Raw genomic sequence first — 18,556 nt, forward strand, 5'->3', positions numbered from 1 at the left:
CACACAATGCCACTGTTCAAGACCCCCTCACCCCTACGTCCGCCGGGAAAAAATTGCGCGCGTCATAGTCACCTCTGACCTGGAAGTGTATCCTTACCCTGTGTTTCAATGTAGACTATTGCCACATTTCTTTGAACAGTAAACCTTGCTTGCCTCACCATCAGCAGCTGTTCGACTATTGTAGTGAATCACACCTGATCCATCATACATGAATCATATCTTTAATGGACGTGTGAAAGTAAACAATGTGATAAAGAACATTTTACAACAATCAATCTAGGGATCTAGATATCTGGTCAGGACACTGTGCTTGTAGGCTGAACTTGGCGGTCGTACTTGACGGCCACAACCACTTCATGGCTTCACAATAGTTATGGAGTACAAAACTAGACGTTGAATAATCGCTGGACATACATCGCGGACAATTACTGATAGTCTGCTTTGCCAGTCCAAATGCATTCACTGTTTGTCGTAGTTTTGAGGATTGTTAATAGCATGGTGGATGTCCGGTTGTGCCATGTGGAAATAAGAAATAAAGTGAGCAAGTTGTAACTAATCGACGGCCTCGTCCTTCCGACCAAAGAGTGGAGCTTTATGGACCCAGTGTTACCCCCGACAAAACATGCGCCCTGGAGGGAACGTCTCCCCTGCGCTCCTCGACCACGGTCTGGGAGCCGACAAACAGGAAAGGTGTAAAGCAACCCTTGCAGAGCGGCGGCTCCCTGTTTAAAGCGTCACCTTTATTGTTAGTTTAGAAGCCCAAATACCTCCATATTGCACTTCACGCACCCTCTTTATTAACCAGTAGAATTGTCCTTTGTTGCCTTTCTTCCTCTCCACCATGTTATTGCTTGTATGCACTTTGTGTGTGCGTTTTGACACACTCAACATCATGCACCTCAGCTCTGTAGTCACCATCATTTCATTCAGATGAAAGAACAGTTTTCAAAGGTGCTATATTATCGATTTCAATTGATTAGTACCACGATACTTTATTAGTAGCAGTATACTGTACAACCCTACTACACACACATACAGTACATAGAAGAAAGTGTGTTTTTATTGTTTGTGTCTTGCAGACGTCCAGCAGCTGATCGGTAATCCAGAAGAAGTTTCCCCTCAGTTAGGGGGGAGCTCCACTTTGAAGCAGGAGACTCCACAACCACCCGGCATTAAAAAGGAAGAGGAGGAACTCTGCATCACTCAGGAGGGAGAGTGTCTTCTAGGACGAGAGGAAGCTGATTACACCAAGTTTCCACTGAATATTATCTTTGTGAAGACTGAAGATGATGAAGAGAAACCACAAGTAGACAACCTCTTAGCTCCACTATCAGATAGTGAGGCTGAAGACGAGGTTGAAGAACCTTTGAGCAGCGATAAAGACTGTGAAGGTGATATGAGGACTCACGCTGACAACAAACATTCTGAATGCTCTTCAAAGAAGAGAGGTAAAACATGTTTGAGCTGCTCAGTTTGTGGCAAAAGCTTTTCTCGAAATAGCTGTTTGACTCAACACTTGAGAACACACACAGGAAAAAAACCATTTAATTGTTCGGTTTGTGGCAAAAGCTTTTCTCAAAATAGCTCTTTGACTCGACACATGAGAACACACACAGGAGTAAAAACATTTGATTGTTTAGTTTGTGGCAAAAGCTTTTCTCAAAATAGCTCTTTGACTCAACACATGAGAACACACACAGGAGAAAAACCATTTAATTGTTCAGCTTGTGGCAAAAGCTTTTCTCGAAATAGCTCTTTGACTGAACACATGAGAACACACACAGGTGAAAAACCATTTAACTGTTCAGTTTGTGGCAAAAGCACTTCTCGAAAAAGCATTTTGATTGAACACATAAGAACACACACACAGGAGAAAAAACATCTAATAATTCAGTTTGTGGCAAACGCTTTACTGGTAAGAGTAATTCGACTCAACACATGAGAACACACACAGGTGAACAATCATTTAAGTGTTCAGTTTGTGGCAAAAGCATTTCTGTTGAGTGGAAATTGACTCGACACATGAAACAACACACTAAGACCATTTAGTTGTTCAGTGTGCTGTAAAAGGTTCCAACATAATGCAGACGCAGTAAAACACATAAGAACACACAAGGGAAAATAACAAATTAGCTGTTTAGTTTGTGGTATGTTGCTCATATGTGGTGACATCCACCCTACCCAGGACCTCCTCACTGCTTCTTTCACAAATATCTGAGGTATTCATACAAACTTGGATTATTTAGAGCATAATTTTATCTACTCATGACCCCATGTCTTCTCTGTATCTGAAACCTTCCTGAACAGTAAGATAGATGATGCTTCAAGTGCTTGGTTACTCCTTCTTCAGTCCAGGGACCTGGGGCCTCATGTGTCAAGTTTGTGCACGCTCAAAAACCTGCACTACACTCTTTTTCACGGCAAAGTTTAGATGTATCAAGTTGACGTAAGAATGGGCACTGCCTCACAGCAGCTTCATAGCTGTCATACGCACACTTCTACAGGCTGTGGATACTTAAGCGACACACACATGTGATGCTGGGTAACTGTTCCCATAAAAAAGTGGCAACTTTTACTCCTCAGACTGATTAATGTGCAAATCAGAGACATATGAACAATTAACCCCCAACACCCACAACCCAACCCCCACCTCCCTCGACATTCGGGCATAACAGGTTCAATCCGGCCCGCGAGATGAGTTTGCGAAGCCTAAAATTCAGCTGCATTTTTAAATTAAAGAAACTGCTGTTCTAATTGTGTCCACTGGATGTCGCAATAGCAATTTTTGTTAGGCAAGCAAGTAGTTTATACCGGGGTGAGCAAGTATACCAAGCAAGAGGTACACGGTAAAGCGGGGCTGTGACTCCTCCTCCTCCACCCAACGTAAAACAGGAGTAAAATAAGCAATCCGTAACCCCACTTAAAATGCAGCATGAGACACTGCACACTGATATAGTTCTGTGAAAATGATTGTCTTCTGTGCAAATGTAAAGAAAGCGAATAGTGTGTGATTTACTGCAATACTGTCAGTCTTTTAACTTTTTATTTGTGCTTTGTTGAAATTGTTCACACATTGCACAGCTTTTATTTTTCTATCAATACACATTATGTCTAGAAGACAGGAAGTAACTCAACACTCTTGAATAGTTTCTACCTCAGTTTGTATGGTTTGTTGAGTTAGCACAGGATTAATATGTGGAAATGACAAATGAGGTAGTTGATACATTGAATCGTTTTTATTCATGCGTTATTTGGTTTTTGTTCAATCCTAGATGGGTTGTGACTTAAAGTTTAATTGCTTTGTAGAAACACTGGGATTTAGTCTAAGTTCATTGTGTTTTTCAAGGTGTTTTTGAAAATGCACAATTTTTTCCCTCTTAATGTTTAACTAACTTGAAGTGTTTTGTCAAGAGGATTATTTGTGATATGTACATTTTCAGAATGTGCTTGTTCTATTTTGGGCCGAAGTAAAATAAAGAAAACAATCTGAAGTTGTTGTAGTCGTATTTTTAAGTTATCATGCCATGATTTTACCCGTCCGGCCCACGTGGAAATAGATTTTCCTCCATGCGGCCCCTGAGCTAAAATGAGTTTGACTCACCTGGTTTGGGTAAAGATGTTTGTAATGGGGAAATACGTTAATGTGTCTTGTTTTCATGTTTGCATTTAAGATAGTTGAAATTCAGCATGATAGCTGTTAACTGGCGATTAGTGATGTTAAGTGCCTAAGATGGTAGTTATTGATTAGCAGTGCGATGAGGGCTTTCTGCTGGTGAGTGATTAGCACTACAGTTAGAGCCACCTATCGCTAGGTAGAAATGAGCAGTTTCACCAACATTTTTATGTGAAACCATATTACTAACTGTCTGGTGTTTTACAGGATTCATGGAAGTTTGTTGTCATAGCAGCACACGATACACATGAGATGGCACACAATTTAGTAGCACGTGAACAATAGGATTGGTCCTGGTGGAGATCTACACTCTTAGTGCTTTTCTTCTTTATTCAGAGTAATCATTTGACTATCTAAAGGTTTTTAACTAAAACAACTAAGTATGTTGAAAAATATTCTGTGTTTCTTGTAGTATTTAAAATAGGGCTAGGCGATATGGCCTTTTTTTAATATCGCAATATTTTAAGGCCATATCGCGATACACAATATATATCTGGATATTTTGCCTTAGCCTTGAATGAACACTTGATGCATATAATCACAGCAGTATGATGATTCTATGTGTCTACATTAAAACATTCTTCTTCATTCTGCATTAATATATGCTACTTTTAAACTTTCATGCAGAGAAGGAAATCACAACTAAAAAAATCACTTTTTTTTCATACGGTGTTGATCTGGAAATGTTTGCCTCTGCATTTTGATGGTGTGGGCGTGTGGCACCGAACGGAGATGTTGACATGCGGAGTAAGCACTCTTCATTCTCTAGCAGGTGACTTTTCAAATGATGCTACATATTAGCAGTAATGCTACTTTCAATAGCAACGCTTTCGCCCCACACTTGACAAATTACGGTCGTCTGTTCGACATATTCCCGCTCGAAGCCAAACCACCACTGCGCTTGCTGTCTGTGAGAAGGAGAGACAGGAAATAGCGAGGAGAGCCTGTAGTGTAATGCCAGCAGCTAAAAGCAACTGCGTGAGAACGTATACTCGAATATCACGATATAGTCATTTTCTATATCGCACAGAGACAAACCCGCGATATATCGTGCAAATCGATATATCGCCCAGCCCTAATTTAAAATGTATACCAAAGACTATAAAAATGGGAGCCATTACCTCCCTGCTTGGCACTCAGCATCAAGGGTTGGAATTGGGGGTTAAATCACCAAAAGTTATTCCCGGGCGCAGCCACCGCTGCTGCTCACTGCTCCCCTCACCTCCCAGGGGGTGATCAAGGGTGATGGGTCAAATGCAGAGAATAATTTCGCCACACCTAGTGTGTGTGTGACAATCATTGGTACTTTAACTTTAACTTAAATATAGGATTTTTTTTGTTCGATGTATGCCCTTTTTCTGGTTTGAACAACAACCATTGAAAAAGTCTGTGCACGTGCTTGTATATATATATTTTTTATTTTCAAAGAGTAGTTGTAGATTATTTGATTTTAGATACTTTTGCCAACCATTGTTTTAAAACAAGATTAAAATGCCTTTGTTTTGAAAAACAACTGATGTCGAGTAGGAAACGGAAGTGGCTGACTTCTGGCGCATGCGCAAATGTACTTGAAGCGGAGCAAAAAGACGAACACCGCATCCTATGGTTGTTCGGAGATTCTTCGAATTCACGATCTTAAAGTCATATGATTCACAGCAAATATAGCAACAAATATCTCAATTGGTATTTTCCAAAGCCACGAAACGTGCATTGAGTTTGGAGCGATATTTGAAGTGAAGATTGAAGACGTGATAGAAGATGGACGACTACTGCTATGCTAAGATGGCGACGTCCGCTAAAAGAGAACATGAAAGAGAATCAGCGCCACCAACTTCCAGCAAATCACCAACGGAGATAAAGACGAAAGATGAAGGTGAGTGACTTGAAGTTTTGTCATTTGAAAATTATTCCAATCCCTTAAATAAGAGACCTTTGCCGATTTTTCAAGAATGTAAAGAAAGAGCCGCCATGATTGTTAGCTTGAAGAAGGCAGTGGAGTTCACATCAGAGATGAAAGAATGCAAAAGTCAAATTTAGAAAGTGCAAGAGCAAAACAATCGCTTCCTATTTTTAACAAATGCCACAAATAAGATATTTAGTTAGCATTACTAAGATAAGTTATTCATCGAGTCCTCGAGCATTTTTGAATTGTATTTCCTAGTTCTTAGTAGGGTTGAGTTAGTGCTGGACAATTAATCCCATTTTAATCTCAATATCAATTAAGTATATGTAAATAAATATGAAAAAGAAGAAACACTACACACTAGGGTTGTCCCGATACCAATAATTTAGTACTGGTACTAAATGTATAAATACTTTACCAAATAAAGGGAACTACGAACAATGTCAATATTGGCTTTATTTTAACATGAAATCTTACACTACATTAAACACTCACAGTCAAATAACAATTTTACAAGGTTAAAATATAAATTAAATGGCATTAAACACATTGGGCTTTTCTTGTTGCACTCAAATAACAATTTACAATTTTCCATATTACATATAGTCTGCTATAATCAAGGAATAGATTAGAATACAAATTAAGTTTTACTGACATATTAAATTATTAATTATTTATGGTTGCCACTCCTGGTCTGTGCTTTAAGAAAAATACAATTATTAATTAAGTACTAAAAACGAAACAATGGATAAATGTACACAGATAAGCCATGTAGCAGGTAAAACACATTTATTAAAGGCAAAACACAAATTGTAGGAATTTGTTACAAAATGTAGTCATTTCACTTGCATTAGTTGACTGCTAATTGGGCAGTTTTAACTGTGCTAATATTTGGCATCAAGTTCTACGTATCTACATGTGCACAGCAGGGGAGCTGGTTAACTTATGAGAGTTTTTGTGAGAATGTCAACGTGTTGTCTGAGTGACGTCAGTGAGTGAGCGGGCGAGTAAAGAGAGAGCAGCAGGACAGGTGTAACAACTACATTATACCTGTCACTATTTAAACTCCTTGTGCAGATCTGAATGCTTATTATTTAAATGTTGACCTAAGTCTGAAGCAAAGGTGGTAATACTAATCACCACATTTGGCAAGGCGTGTTTTAAAGCAGCTGTTGTGAGAGTAGTGTATGTGTGTGTGCACCTTTAAGAGTGGCAGTATGTGGGGTGAGTGACGTGAGTGGGCAAGTAAGGAGAGGTAGTGGTAGCATGTGCAGGAGTGTTAATAGCATGGTGGATGTCCGGTTGTAACTAATCGACGGACTCGTGCTTCCGACCAAAGAGTGGCGCTTTTTAAAAAAAAAATGTTTTATTTATTTATTTATTAACAGACAGACATAGTTTTGTAGTTCATTATTGTTTCTTTTGTTAATATCAGAGTCCGTTCTGCAAAAAGGTCATCCCTTGAAGTATACATCATCATACAAAATGCAATACAATACATTTCCAAATCTACCCACCAAATACCCATTTACAATTTCATTTATAGATTTAAAAAAATAAGGAATCTTTAAATCCACCAAATCAGTCTCAATATCCTATTATTCAAATTTTATTAAAAGGTTGCATCTTGAAGATCTGCGATAATCTCATCATACATACAGTGGTCAAGACCAAAATTATGCAACTGATGTTCATTTTTTAACCATAAGGGGTGTGTTAAAAGTACTAAGCATAACATCGCAATAAATTTAGCTTAAAACGCTTTTTAAAAATGTTTAAATAATTTGATTCTTTTATAGAGCTATCAATCTTATTGCAGATCATCGGACCTCTACAGGCTGTACTAAAGCTTGTACACTTTAGAGGACGATTTTTCCCTCTTAATAAAGGTTTACTTCTAATGTTATATCTATGAGAAGTAGTGGTCACTGGAATGAGCTGGCAGAGTCTAGAATTGAATCCATATACTACGCTATACATAATACAAGCACTGTGGAATCTGTTGCCCTCCGTAAGCTTCAGAAGATTGTACCCATAACAAAGAGGATTTGAGGGAGCATTAAAGTGGGCCCATGATATAACACGTATGACTTTCTTCTAAGGATCTCCAGTTTTTTAAGATAACTGGGATACGTGTTACACCATACGACATTGCAATAGTTTATATATGGTTCAAATAGAGTCCGATACAGAATTAAGAGAGCGTTAAGAGGAAGAAAGTGTCTCCATTTTGAGAGTAGACCGACATATTTAGATAATTTATTCATTAAATATTCAATATGGATTTTAAAATGTATAAATCCATCTATGTATACTCTAAGGAATTTGGTGCTCTCAACTCTCTCAATTGCTTTACCACTTATTTTAATCAGTACCCTATCAAAGCTTTTACGGCTTCTATTTGAACGAAATATAATAGTTTGTTTCATTTATATTTAAAGATAATTTATTACATTTGAACCAAGTGTCTACTTTAACTAATTCACTATTGACAATAGCTTGAAGGCTTTCAGGATTTTTGTGTGACATAAATACCTTTCAAATAAATCTCAGCCTTCCCGGTAAGGTATATTCAGGTGTGCTGGAGAGGAGGCTACGCGGGATAGTCGAACCTCGGATTCAGGAGGAACAGTGTGGTTTTCGTCCTGGTCGTGGAACTGTGGACCAGCTCTATACTCTCGGCAGGGTCCTTGAGGGTGCATGGGAGTTTGCCCAACCAGTCTACATGTGCTTTGTGGACTTGGAGAAGGCATTCGACCGTGTACCCTGGGAAGTCCTGTGGGGAGTGCCCACAGAGTATGGGGTAACGGACTGTCTGATTGTGGCGGTCCGCTCCCTGTATGATCAGTGTCAGAGCTCGGTCCGCATTGCCGGCAGTAAGTCGGACCCGTTTCCAGTGAGGGTTGGACTCCGCCAAGGCTGCCCTTTGTCACCGATTCTGTTCATAACAATTATGGACAGAATTTCTAGGCGCAGTCAGGGTGTTGAGGGGATCTGGTTTGGTGGCTGCAGGATTAGGTCTCTGCTTTTTGTAGATGATGTGGTCCTGATGGCTTCATCTGGCCAAGATCTTCAGCTCTCACTGGATCGGTTTGCAGCCGAGTGTGAAGCGACTGGGATGGGAATCAGCACCTCCAAGTCCGAGTCCATGGTTCTCGCCCGGAAAAGGGTGGAGTGCCATCTCCGGGTTGGGGAGGAGATCTTGCCCCAAGTGGAGGAGTTCAAGTACCTCTGAGTCTTGTTCACGAGTGAGGGAAGAGTGGATTGTGAGGTCGACAGGGGGATTGGTGCGGCGTCTTAAGTAATGCGGACGCTGTATCGATCCGTTGTGGTGAAGAAGGAGCTGAGCCGGAAGGCAAAGCTCTCAATTTACCGGTCGATCTACGTTCCCATCCTCACCTATGGTCATGAGCTTTGGGTTATGACCGAAAGGACAAGATCACGGGTACAAGCGGCCGAAATGAGTTTCCTCCGCCGGGTGGCGGGTCTCTCCCTTAGAGATAGGGTGAGAAGCTCTGCCATCCGGAGGGAGCTCAAAGTAAAGCCGCTACTCCTCCACATGGAGAGGAGCCAGATGAGGTGGTTCGGGCATCTGGTCAGGATGCCACCCGAACGCCTCCCTAGGAAGCTGTTTAGGGCACGTCCGACCGGCAGGAGAACACGGGGAAGACCCAGGACACGTTGGGAAGACTATGTCTCCCGGCTGGCCTGGGAACGCCTCGGGATCCCCCGGGAGGAGCTGGACGAAATGTCTGGGGAGAGGGAAGTCTGGGCTTCCCTGCTTAGGCTGCTGCCCCCGCGACCCGACCTCGGATAAGCGGAAGAGGATGGATGGATGAATAAATGTGTGTCATCAGCAAAAATTACTTTGTGAAAAAATAATTGATGAATTCACAAAGTCATTTATATATAATATAAGAAGAAGTGGTGCCAATATGGAGCCTTGTGGAACTCCACATGTTATACTTTTACTTGAAGATTTGCTGTTGTTTATTTGCACATATTGCTCCCTTTCAAATAAATAACTTCTGAACCAACTGAGTGCAACCCCTCTGACACCACAGTGTTGCAATTTACCCAATAAGATATCAAAAATCAATGGTGTCAAATGCTTTTGATAAATCAAGGAAAACACCGATTCCACACTCACCATTATCAACAGCAGCATGGATTTTTTTCAATTAGATCAAGGATTGCCATACAGGTGGTATTCTTCTTCCTGAAGCCATGTTGGCATGGGCTGAGTATGTTTAGTTTATCCAGGTATCCGCTTAGTCTATTGGGCACTCTCGAGTACCTTTGAGAATGTTGGTAGAATCGATAATAGGTCGATCATTTTGCAAGTTGTTTTCATCACCAGCTTTGTGAATTGGTATAATTTTTGCAATCTTAGTCATTTTAGGTACCACTCCGTGGAGCAGAGAGAGATTTATACAAAATACAAGCGGATCCACAATTTCTTCTTCAAGGAATTTGACAATTTTACCACTCACATCATTCACACCGGCAGCATGGGAACTTTTCAGGTTCGTAATAATTTTGATAACTTCTGATTTATTAGTAGGTGTAAGAAAAAGTGAGTTGAAATAGTTACCTTTGAGGTAATGTTGGTATGCTGTTCCCTTGTGTGGGGTTATGATTTTTGAAATAGTTTCACCTATAGGAGTGAAGTAATTGTTAAAACAGGTGGCGAGATCAACATCATTGGGATAATAACTATCATTTAGTTTAATTATGGTGTCAGGAAGGACAGTGGATTTTTTTACCCCGACTGAGCATATTATTTAATACAGCATTGCTTTTGATCACCACAAGAGGCCTTAAAGGCCTACTGAAAGCCACTACTACTGACCACGCAGTCTGATAGTTCAGTGATTTTCAACCTTTTTTAAGCCGCGGCACACTTTTTACATTTACAAAATCCTGCGGCACACCACCAACCAAAATGACACAAAATGACACTCTTAACACAGTATATAATACATATAGTTAATAATATAGTTTTCTAAATGTATTTATACTTACTACTATTACAATGGCTTTACAAGCTCGCAGTATTAATGTTTCTGCCACAGTGTGGGACTTTTTTGATTTAGCTACGAGTTCAACAACAAGGTAGCAAGCTTTGAGGGCTCTCTTGTTTACCTTTGTGGTTTTTCTCAGAAAACTTGCCTATTTCTCATTGTTTGTACGTAAGCGTACAAAATAGTCCATCGTGGTGTTTCGTTTGGAGATGGCGTTTAAGCTTGCTTGGCACCATGGCGCTATTGGATAGCTTCTCACCACACACCAAGCACTGCGGAGTCAGTGCTCTCGCATCCCCGGTGAAAGTCAATCCAAATGAAAGATAGCTTTCGCTTTATTGCCTCGAGCTCACCGTCTTTTTTTATTTTGTAGACCACTCATACTAGAGCCTTCATCTGGGTCAGAATTGTGTCCAGGACCCTGTTCGCCATTTGCATTTTCCCTTCTCAAAAACTTCTCCATCACTGTCACTTGCTCGCATCATCTTGCTGCGATCCCAAACTGTCACTGTCACGTGATGCGCAGCGCTAACTCGATTGTCTTTACAGGTATTTATCGCCCTCTGCTGCCACCTACTGAAATAGATGAGTATTACATTATCTGCCGCACTTTATTATAGCACGGACACCCGACAATGGTTAATTAGGAGATATTAAATAATTTCTCACGGCACACCTGACGATCTCTCACGGCACACTAGTGTGCCGCGGCACACTGGTTGAAAATGACTGTGATAGTTTATATATCAATGATGAAATCTTAACATTGCAACACATGCCAATACGGCCGGGTCAACCTATAAAGTGCAATTTTAAATTTCCCGCTAAACTTCCGGTTGAAAACGTCTATGTATGATGACGTATGCGCGGGACGTCAATCGTTGAAACGGAAGTATTGGGACACATTGTATCCAATACAAAAAGCTTGGTTTTCATTGCAAAATTCCACAGTATTCTGGACATCTGTGTTGGTGAATCTTTTGCATTTTGTTTAATGAACAATGAAGACTGCAAAGAAGAAAGCTTTAGGTGGGATCGGTGTATTAGCGGCTGGCTGCAGCAACACAACCAGGAGGAATTTGACTTGGATAGCAGACGCGCTATCCGACGCTAGCCACCGACCGCATTGACGATCGGGTGTCCTTCGTTGCGCCGTCGATCGCTGGAACGCGGGTGAGCACGGGTGTTGATGAGCAGATGAGGGCTGGCTGGCGTAGGTGGATAGCTAATGGTTTTAGCATAGCTCTGTGAGGTCCCGTTGCTAAGTTAGCTTCAATGGCGTCGTTAGCAACAGCATTGTTAAGCTTCGCCAGGCTGGAAAGCATTAACCGTGTATTTACAGGTCCATGGTTTAATAGTATTGTTGATTTTCTGTCTATCCTTCCAGTCAGGGGTTTATTTCTTTTGTTTCTATCTGCAGTTAAGCCCGATGCTATCACGTTAGCTCTGTAGCTAAAGTGCTTCGCCGATGTATTGTCGTGGAGATAAAAGTCACTGTGAATGTCCATTTCGCGTTCTCGACTCTCATTTTCAAGAGGATATAGTATCCGAGGTGGTTTAAAATACAAATCCGTGATCCACAATAGAAAAAGGAGAGAGTGTGGAATCCAATGAGCCAGCTTGTACCTAAGTTACGGTCAGAGCGAAAAAAGATGCGTCCTGCACTGCACTCTAGTCCTTCACTCTCACGTTCCTCATCCACGAATCTTTCATCCTGGCTCAAATTAATGGGGTAATCGTCGCTTTCTCGGTCTGAATGGCTTTCGCTGCTGGTGTAAACAATGGGGAAATGTGAGGAGCCTTTCAACCTGTGACGTCACGCTACTTCCGGTACAGGCAAGGCTTTTTTATCAGCGACCAAAAGTTGCAAACTTTATCGTCGATGTTCTCTACTAAATCCTTTCAACAAAAAAATGGCAATATCGCGAAATGATCAAGTATGACACATAGAATGAATCTGCTATCCCCGTTTAAATTTAAAAAATCATTTCAGTAGGCCTTTAATACGATCAGTATGATAGTTCTGCTTACTTGTTTGTGAAGTGAAGTGAATTATATTTATATAGCGCTTTTCTCTAGTGACTCAAAGCACTTTACATAGTGAAACCCAATATCTAAGTTACATTTAAAGCAGTGTGGGTGGCACTGGGAGCAGGTGGGTCAAGTGTCTTGCCCAAGGACACAACGGCAGTGACTAGGATGGCGGAAGCGGGAATCGAACCTGCAACCCTCAAGTTGCTGGCACGGCCACTCTACCAACCGAGCTATGCCGCCCCAACCGAGCTATGCTGCTGTTTGTTTGACACTAATTAGTTTATTTTTATATTTAGTGTACTTGGTTTTATTTTCCTCAGTTGGACTTTTGATAGAGATTATTTTTCTTATTGATTGACTTCATTATGCCTTTAGTGAGCCACACATGTTGCACTTCTATATCGTTTTTGACATTCTTTTCTGGTATCTCAGTGATAACACTATTAGTTATTTCATTGACAAAGGCATTATAGGCCTCTTCCGGAGTTGTACAGCTATAGACAGAATCCCACGTTTTGTGCCTAAGATTTTTAGATTATCTATTTAAAGGCCTACTGAAATGAATTTTTTTTATTTAAACGGGGATAGCAGATCTATTCTATGTGTCATACTTGGTCATTTCGCGATATTGCCATATTTTTGCTGAAAGGATTTAGTATAGAACAACGACGATAAAGATTGCAACTTTTGGTATCTGATAAAAAAAAGGCTTGCCCCTACCGGAAGTAGCGTGACGTAGTCAGTTGAACATATACGCAAAGTTCCCTATTGTTTACAATGATGGCCGCATGAAGTGAGAGAGATTCGGACCGAGAAAGCGACAATTTCCCCATTAATTTGAGCGAGGATGAAAGATTTGTGGATGAGTAAAGTGCAAGTGAAGGACTAGTGGGGAGTTGAAGCTATTCAGATAGGGAAGATGCTGTGAGAGCCGGGGGTGACCTGATATTCAGCTGGGAATGACTACAACAGTAAATAAACACAAGACATATATATACTCTATTAGCCACAACACAACCAGGCTTATATTTAATATGCCACAAATTAATCCTGCATAAAAACACCTGCGTGTTTGTTACGCTAGCTCCTAGCTCCTCTGCTAGCTCCTAGCTCCATAGAACACGCCAATACAATTCAAACACCTGATCAACACACACAATCACTCAGCCCAAAAGACCGTTCACCTAACCCAAGGTTCATAAAGCTTATATATTTTTAAAAAGTTACGTACGTGACGCGCACATACGGTCAAGCTATCAAATGTTTAGCAGCCAAGGCTGCATACTCACGGTACCTGATATTCAGCTGGGAATGACTACAACAGTAAATAAACACAAGACATATATATACTCTATTAGCCACAACACAACCAGGCTTATATTTAATATGACACAAATTAATCCTGCATAAAAACACCTGCGTGTTTGTTATGCTAGCTCCTAGCTCCTATGCTAGCTCCTAGCTCCATAGAACACGCCAATACAATTCAAACACCTGATCAACACACACAATCACTCAGCCCAAAAGACCGTTCACCTAACCCAAGGTTCATAAAGCTTATATATTTTAAAAAAGTTACGTACGTGACGCAAAAAAAAGTTGCGCACATACGGTCAAGCGATCAAATGTTTAGAAGCCAAAGCTGCATACTCACAGTAGCACGTCTGCGTCTTTGTCATCCAAATCAAAGTAATCCTGGTAAGAGTCTGTGTTGTCCCAGTTCTCTACAGGCGTCTGTGTATCGAAGTCAAAAGTCCTCCTGGTTAGAGTCTCTGTTATCCGAGTTCTTCCATCTTGACTGCATCTTTCGGGAATGTAAACAAAGAAGCGCCGGCTGTGTACTGTTGTTGCTGACTACGTTCGAAAAATACGTCCATTTCGCACCGACAACTTTCTTCTTTGCTTGCTCAGCTTCCTTCTCCATAATGCAATGAACATGATTGCAACAGATTCACGAACACAGATGTCCAGAATACTGTGGAATTATGAAATGAAAACAGAGCTTTTTCGTATTGGCTTCAATGTGGAAGGCATACCCGTGTTCGCCGGGCTACGTCACGCGCATACGTCATCCTCAGAGGCGTTTCGAACCGGAAGTTTAGCGGCAAATTTAAAATGTCACTTTATAAGTTAACCCGGCCGTATTGGCATGTGTTATAATGTTAAGATTTCATCATTGATATATAAACTATCAGACTGCGTGGTCGGTAGTAGTGGGTTTCAGTAGGCCTTTAAGTATCTTTTTGATAATACTTTTACTTTCTTTTTAGAAGGAAGTTTGCTGTGTTGATCCCCATATTTTAGTTAAAGATCGACAAAGAGAACAATAGGAAAGTGGTCAGAAATGTCTGACAATATTACACCTGAATCAAAGCGAGCATTTTGAGTGTTGGTGATAATATTGTCAATGATGGATTTGGAGGTTTCCGTCTCTCTAGCATATGTATTAATTGTTGGAAAAAATGATGAAGAATACAGACAATTTAAAAAAAATCTTTTTTCATGTCATTATTTTTAGGTAAATTAATGTTAAAATCTCCAAGAATAAAACAAGTATGATTTTGTTATTATTCATACTATTTAATAAGTCATCCAATTTGGTAAAAAAAACAATTTGGGTCAGAATCCAGAGGTCGATATACCTATAATCATATTTTTCTTATTTTCAACATATACTGACTGTATTTCTATAAATAAGGCATCTGATAAACCATCGTCTATATGTAGGTCATCACGGCTGGTCACAGAGTATTTTTGAGTCCACATATATGCACACACCCCCACCTGGTCTACCTGTTCTGTTTTTATTGTAAAGGACATAGCCATCCAGGTTGAGTGTGTTCAAGTATGATCTGTCGTTCCCCCAAGTTTCACTACAGATGATTTAAACTAGCTAACAAAGCCAGTAAGTCATCGTGATGTTTTATCAAACTTCTTACATTTAGGTGTAGCAGAGAAAATGGAAGATTTCCAAAATCTGCTACGTTTTCGTGTGTAGCACGTTTACTGTTAATTTTCTCAAAGCAATGATGGTCAGGTATGGCATAATTTTGGTCATGAGTTATTTCTTCAAAGCCCATTCAGTAATTTTATTAGAAAGTAGATGAGATCTGATGTATACAGTTTGGAACATTTAACAAACCATTTCAAGATCAGTGTTTCCCATAAACTGCCAAGATACCTGTCGCGGTGGGGGCGTGGCTATGGGCGTGGTCACCATGACATCATCGGATCATTTGCATAATGTACTACAATGATATGATTTTCTCTAAAAAGGCTCTAAAATGTATACTTACTAATTAATAATAACAGTTTTGTTTTAAACGTCCATCCATCCATCCATTTTACAATATAATTACAACACTTTATATACATATTTATATACACATTTGAACAATAAGTTATTCATTGAAATATATTTATTAATTGTGGTTCTTACAAGAAATATATCTTATAAAATATAAAAGCTAAAATGTCTCTTAAAGCTCTGCCCCTTTAATTAGTGCATACTAAATATTTTAACTTTAGCCTACTACTACAACCATATTATTTACCAGCAACATAAAGTGAAACAGAGGCAGAGGTGTCCTGCCACAGTCAGTAACAAATAAACAGAAAACAGTAGTGGTGGTAGATAGACACAGAGCTTCATCAAACATCTGATCCACTGAACAAAGAGCTCCAAAAATCTTGAACTTTAGACTGCCATCAGTTTTACTCCCTACACTTAACCATGTGTTTCCTACTGCCTGCAGACTTTGCATCCTTTGTTAGGGCAATGAATTTTTCGGGGCTTCCGAAAAAAATTGTGTAAGGCCTTATCGTAAGGAAAGTCCTTGGGGTCAGGTCAACTATACATCAACTATATGATTTGCCTAAGAAGCTGGACAGGACCAAAAAAAGCCGAAAAATCTATTTGTGGAGGACGTAATTCTTTCGTGGCGGGCCGCCACAAATAAATGAATGTGTGGGAAACACTGGAGATTCCCAGCTAGTAAATTCTACAAGTTAAACCTAATAGTGGCGAGTTGTAATTGATTAACCCTTAAATTACAAATCTGCATTGACTAAATTATCTACAGTGACAAATAATCTAATCTAGACAAAACCAACAAACAGAAAATAAGATGAAAAATAAACCCATGTTAAAATATGAACAAAACACTGTGGAATCAAAACAAAGTAAAGAAAAAAATATCAGTAATATCAATCTCTTGTTTGCCGGATCAGAGCCAAGACAATTAAATAATAAATCAGGTTTACTCACGTAACCTATAGTCCAGCTGGCAGAAATCACATATTCAGTTTTTTGGCATCAGAAAGATTATTCAAGACATGTTTGTGATAGGATTTTGTGAGCAAGTACAAACGCCCATCCTGAGTCCAATAGGCTAGGCTGTAAGGTGATCCTTGTGCGCTTTGCGCAAGTCGTCCAGCAGTTTAGCCCTCTCCGCAGTTAAACTCTCCAGAATATGCATCATTGGTGTAGTCCTTTTTGAAAAGTTGTTTTGCCTTGTAGACCCGGTCTCTGATGGTGTAGTGGGCAAACTTGACAATGATTCCTTTTGGCTTAACCCGTTTGAATTTGGATCCTAAGCGATGGCTCCTGTCGATGTCTCCAGCCATCACATTAATGTTCAACTTGTTTTTAATGACTCCCATCACCACTTACTTGATGGCTTCATCTGGTCCAAGTTGTGGTAAATCCTTCGATGAATGGGTTGTTTTAGCACTGTTGTTGCGTTGCATCCAGAGTTCTTTGTTTTAGCGTCACACGTGTCACGCACGCCGCAGTGGAAGCAATGCCGCCTTCCCGTGTATGCTATCCCAACACAAACAACCGCCGTCCCAAATGTCGAATCTGGATTTCAGGCACCGTTGGTATGGAGCAGAGGCAGACGTAGATTAAAGTTTACATAGAATCATACTTTTGTTGGATGATCCAAGCAGCGTACTTTAATGCTGCACGTCTCGTCCTGATGACATCAGCTGTATGGACCCAGTGTTATCCCCAGGGACCGTCTCCCCTGCGCTCCTCGACCACGGTCGACAAACAGGAAAGGTGTAAAGCAACCCTTGCAGAGCGGCGGCTCCCTGTTTAAAGTGTCACCTTTATTGTTCATTTAGAAGCCCAAATATCTCCATATTGCACTTCACGCACCCTCTTTATTAAACAGTAGAATTGTTGTTTGTTGCCTTTCTTCCTCTCCACCATGTTATTGCTCGTATGCACTTTGTGTGTGCGTTTTGACACGCTCAACATCATGCGCCTCGGCTCTGTAGTCACCGCCACACAGCGGCATTCAGATGAAAGAACGGTACTGGTACTTTTCAAAGGTGGTATAGTACCGATTTCAATTGATTAGTACCACAATACTTCATTAGTAGCAGTATACTGTACAACCCTACTACACACACATACAGTACATAGAAGAAAGTGTGTTTTCCTTGTTTGTGTCTTGCAGACATCCAGCAGCTGATCGGTAATCCAGAAGAAGTTTCCCCTCAGTTAGGGGGGTGCTCCACTTTGAAGCAGGAGACTCCACAACCACCCTGCATTAAAAAGGAAGAGGAGGAACTCTGGATCGCTCAGGAGGGAGAGTGTCTTCTAGGACGAGAGGAAGCTGATTACACCAAGTTTCCACTGAGTATTCTCTCTGTGAAGACTGAAGATGGTGAAGAGAAACCACAAGTAGACAACTTCATAACTCCACTACCAGATAGTGAGGTTGAAAAACCTTTGATCAGCTATACAGAATGTGAAGGTGATATGAGGACTCACACTGACAACAAGCACTCTGAATGCTCTAAAAAGAAGACTGGTAAAAAATGTTTAAGCAGCTCAGTTTGTGCTAAAAACACAAAATGACACACACAGGAGAAAGTGTGTAGTTAGTTTAAGGAGAAACATCTAATGGATCA

At 40.4% G+C, this 18,556-nt stretch overlaps 1 protein-coding gene and 1 pseudogene across 1 annotated transcript in view; both read left to right on the top strand.

Annotated features, from left to right (window-relative positions):
- LOC133632066 (zinc finger protein Xfin-like) overlaps positions 1-3,407 on the top strand; it is a 41,750-nt pseudogene extending 38,343 nt beyond the window's left edge.
- Positions 1-18,556, top strand: part of LOC133632368 (gastrula zinc finger protein XlCGF57.1-like) — a 90,065-nt gene that overhangs the window by 66,361 nt on the left and 5,148 nt on the right. The window contains exon 2 of the mRNA XM_062024755.1: positions 18,100-18,456. Coding sequence (XP_061880739.1) covers positions 18,100-18,456 — 357 coding nt within the window. The remainder of the gene's footprint in view (positions 1-18,099; positions 18,457-18,556) is intronic.

Source organism: Entelurus aequoreus, linkage group LG17 (genome assembly GCF_033978785.1).
Source record: "Entelurus aequoreus isolate RoL-2023_Sb linkage group LG17, RoL_Eaeq_v1.1, whole genome shotgun sequence".
Taxonomy (NCBI): Eukaryota; Metazoa; Chordata; class Actinopteri; order Syngnathiformes; family Syngnathidae; genus Entelurus; species Entelurus aequoreus.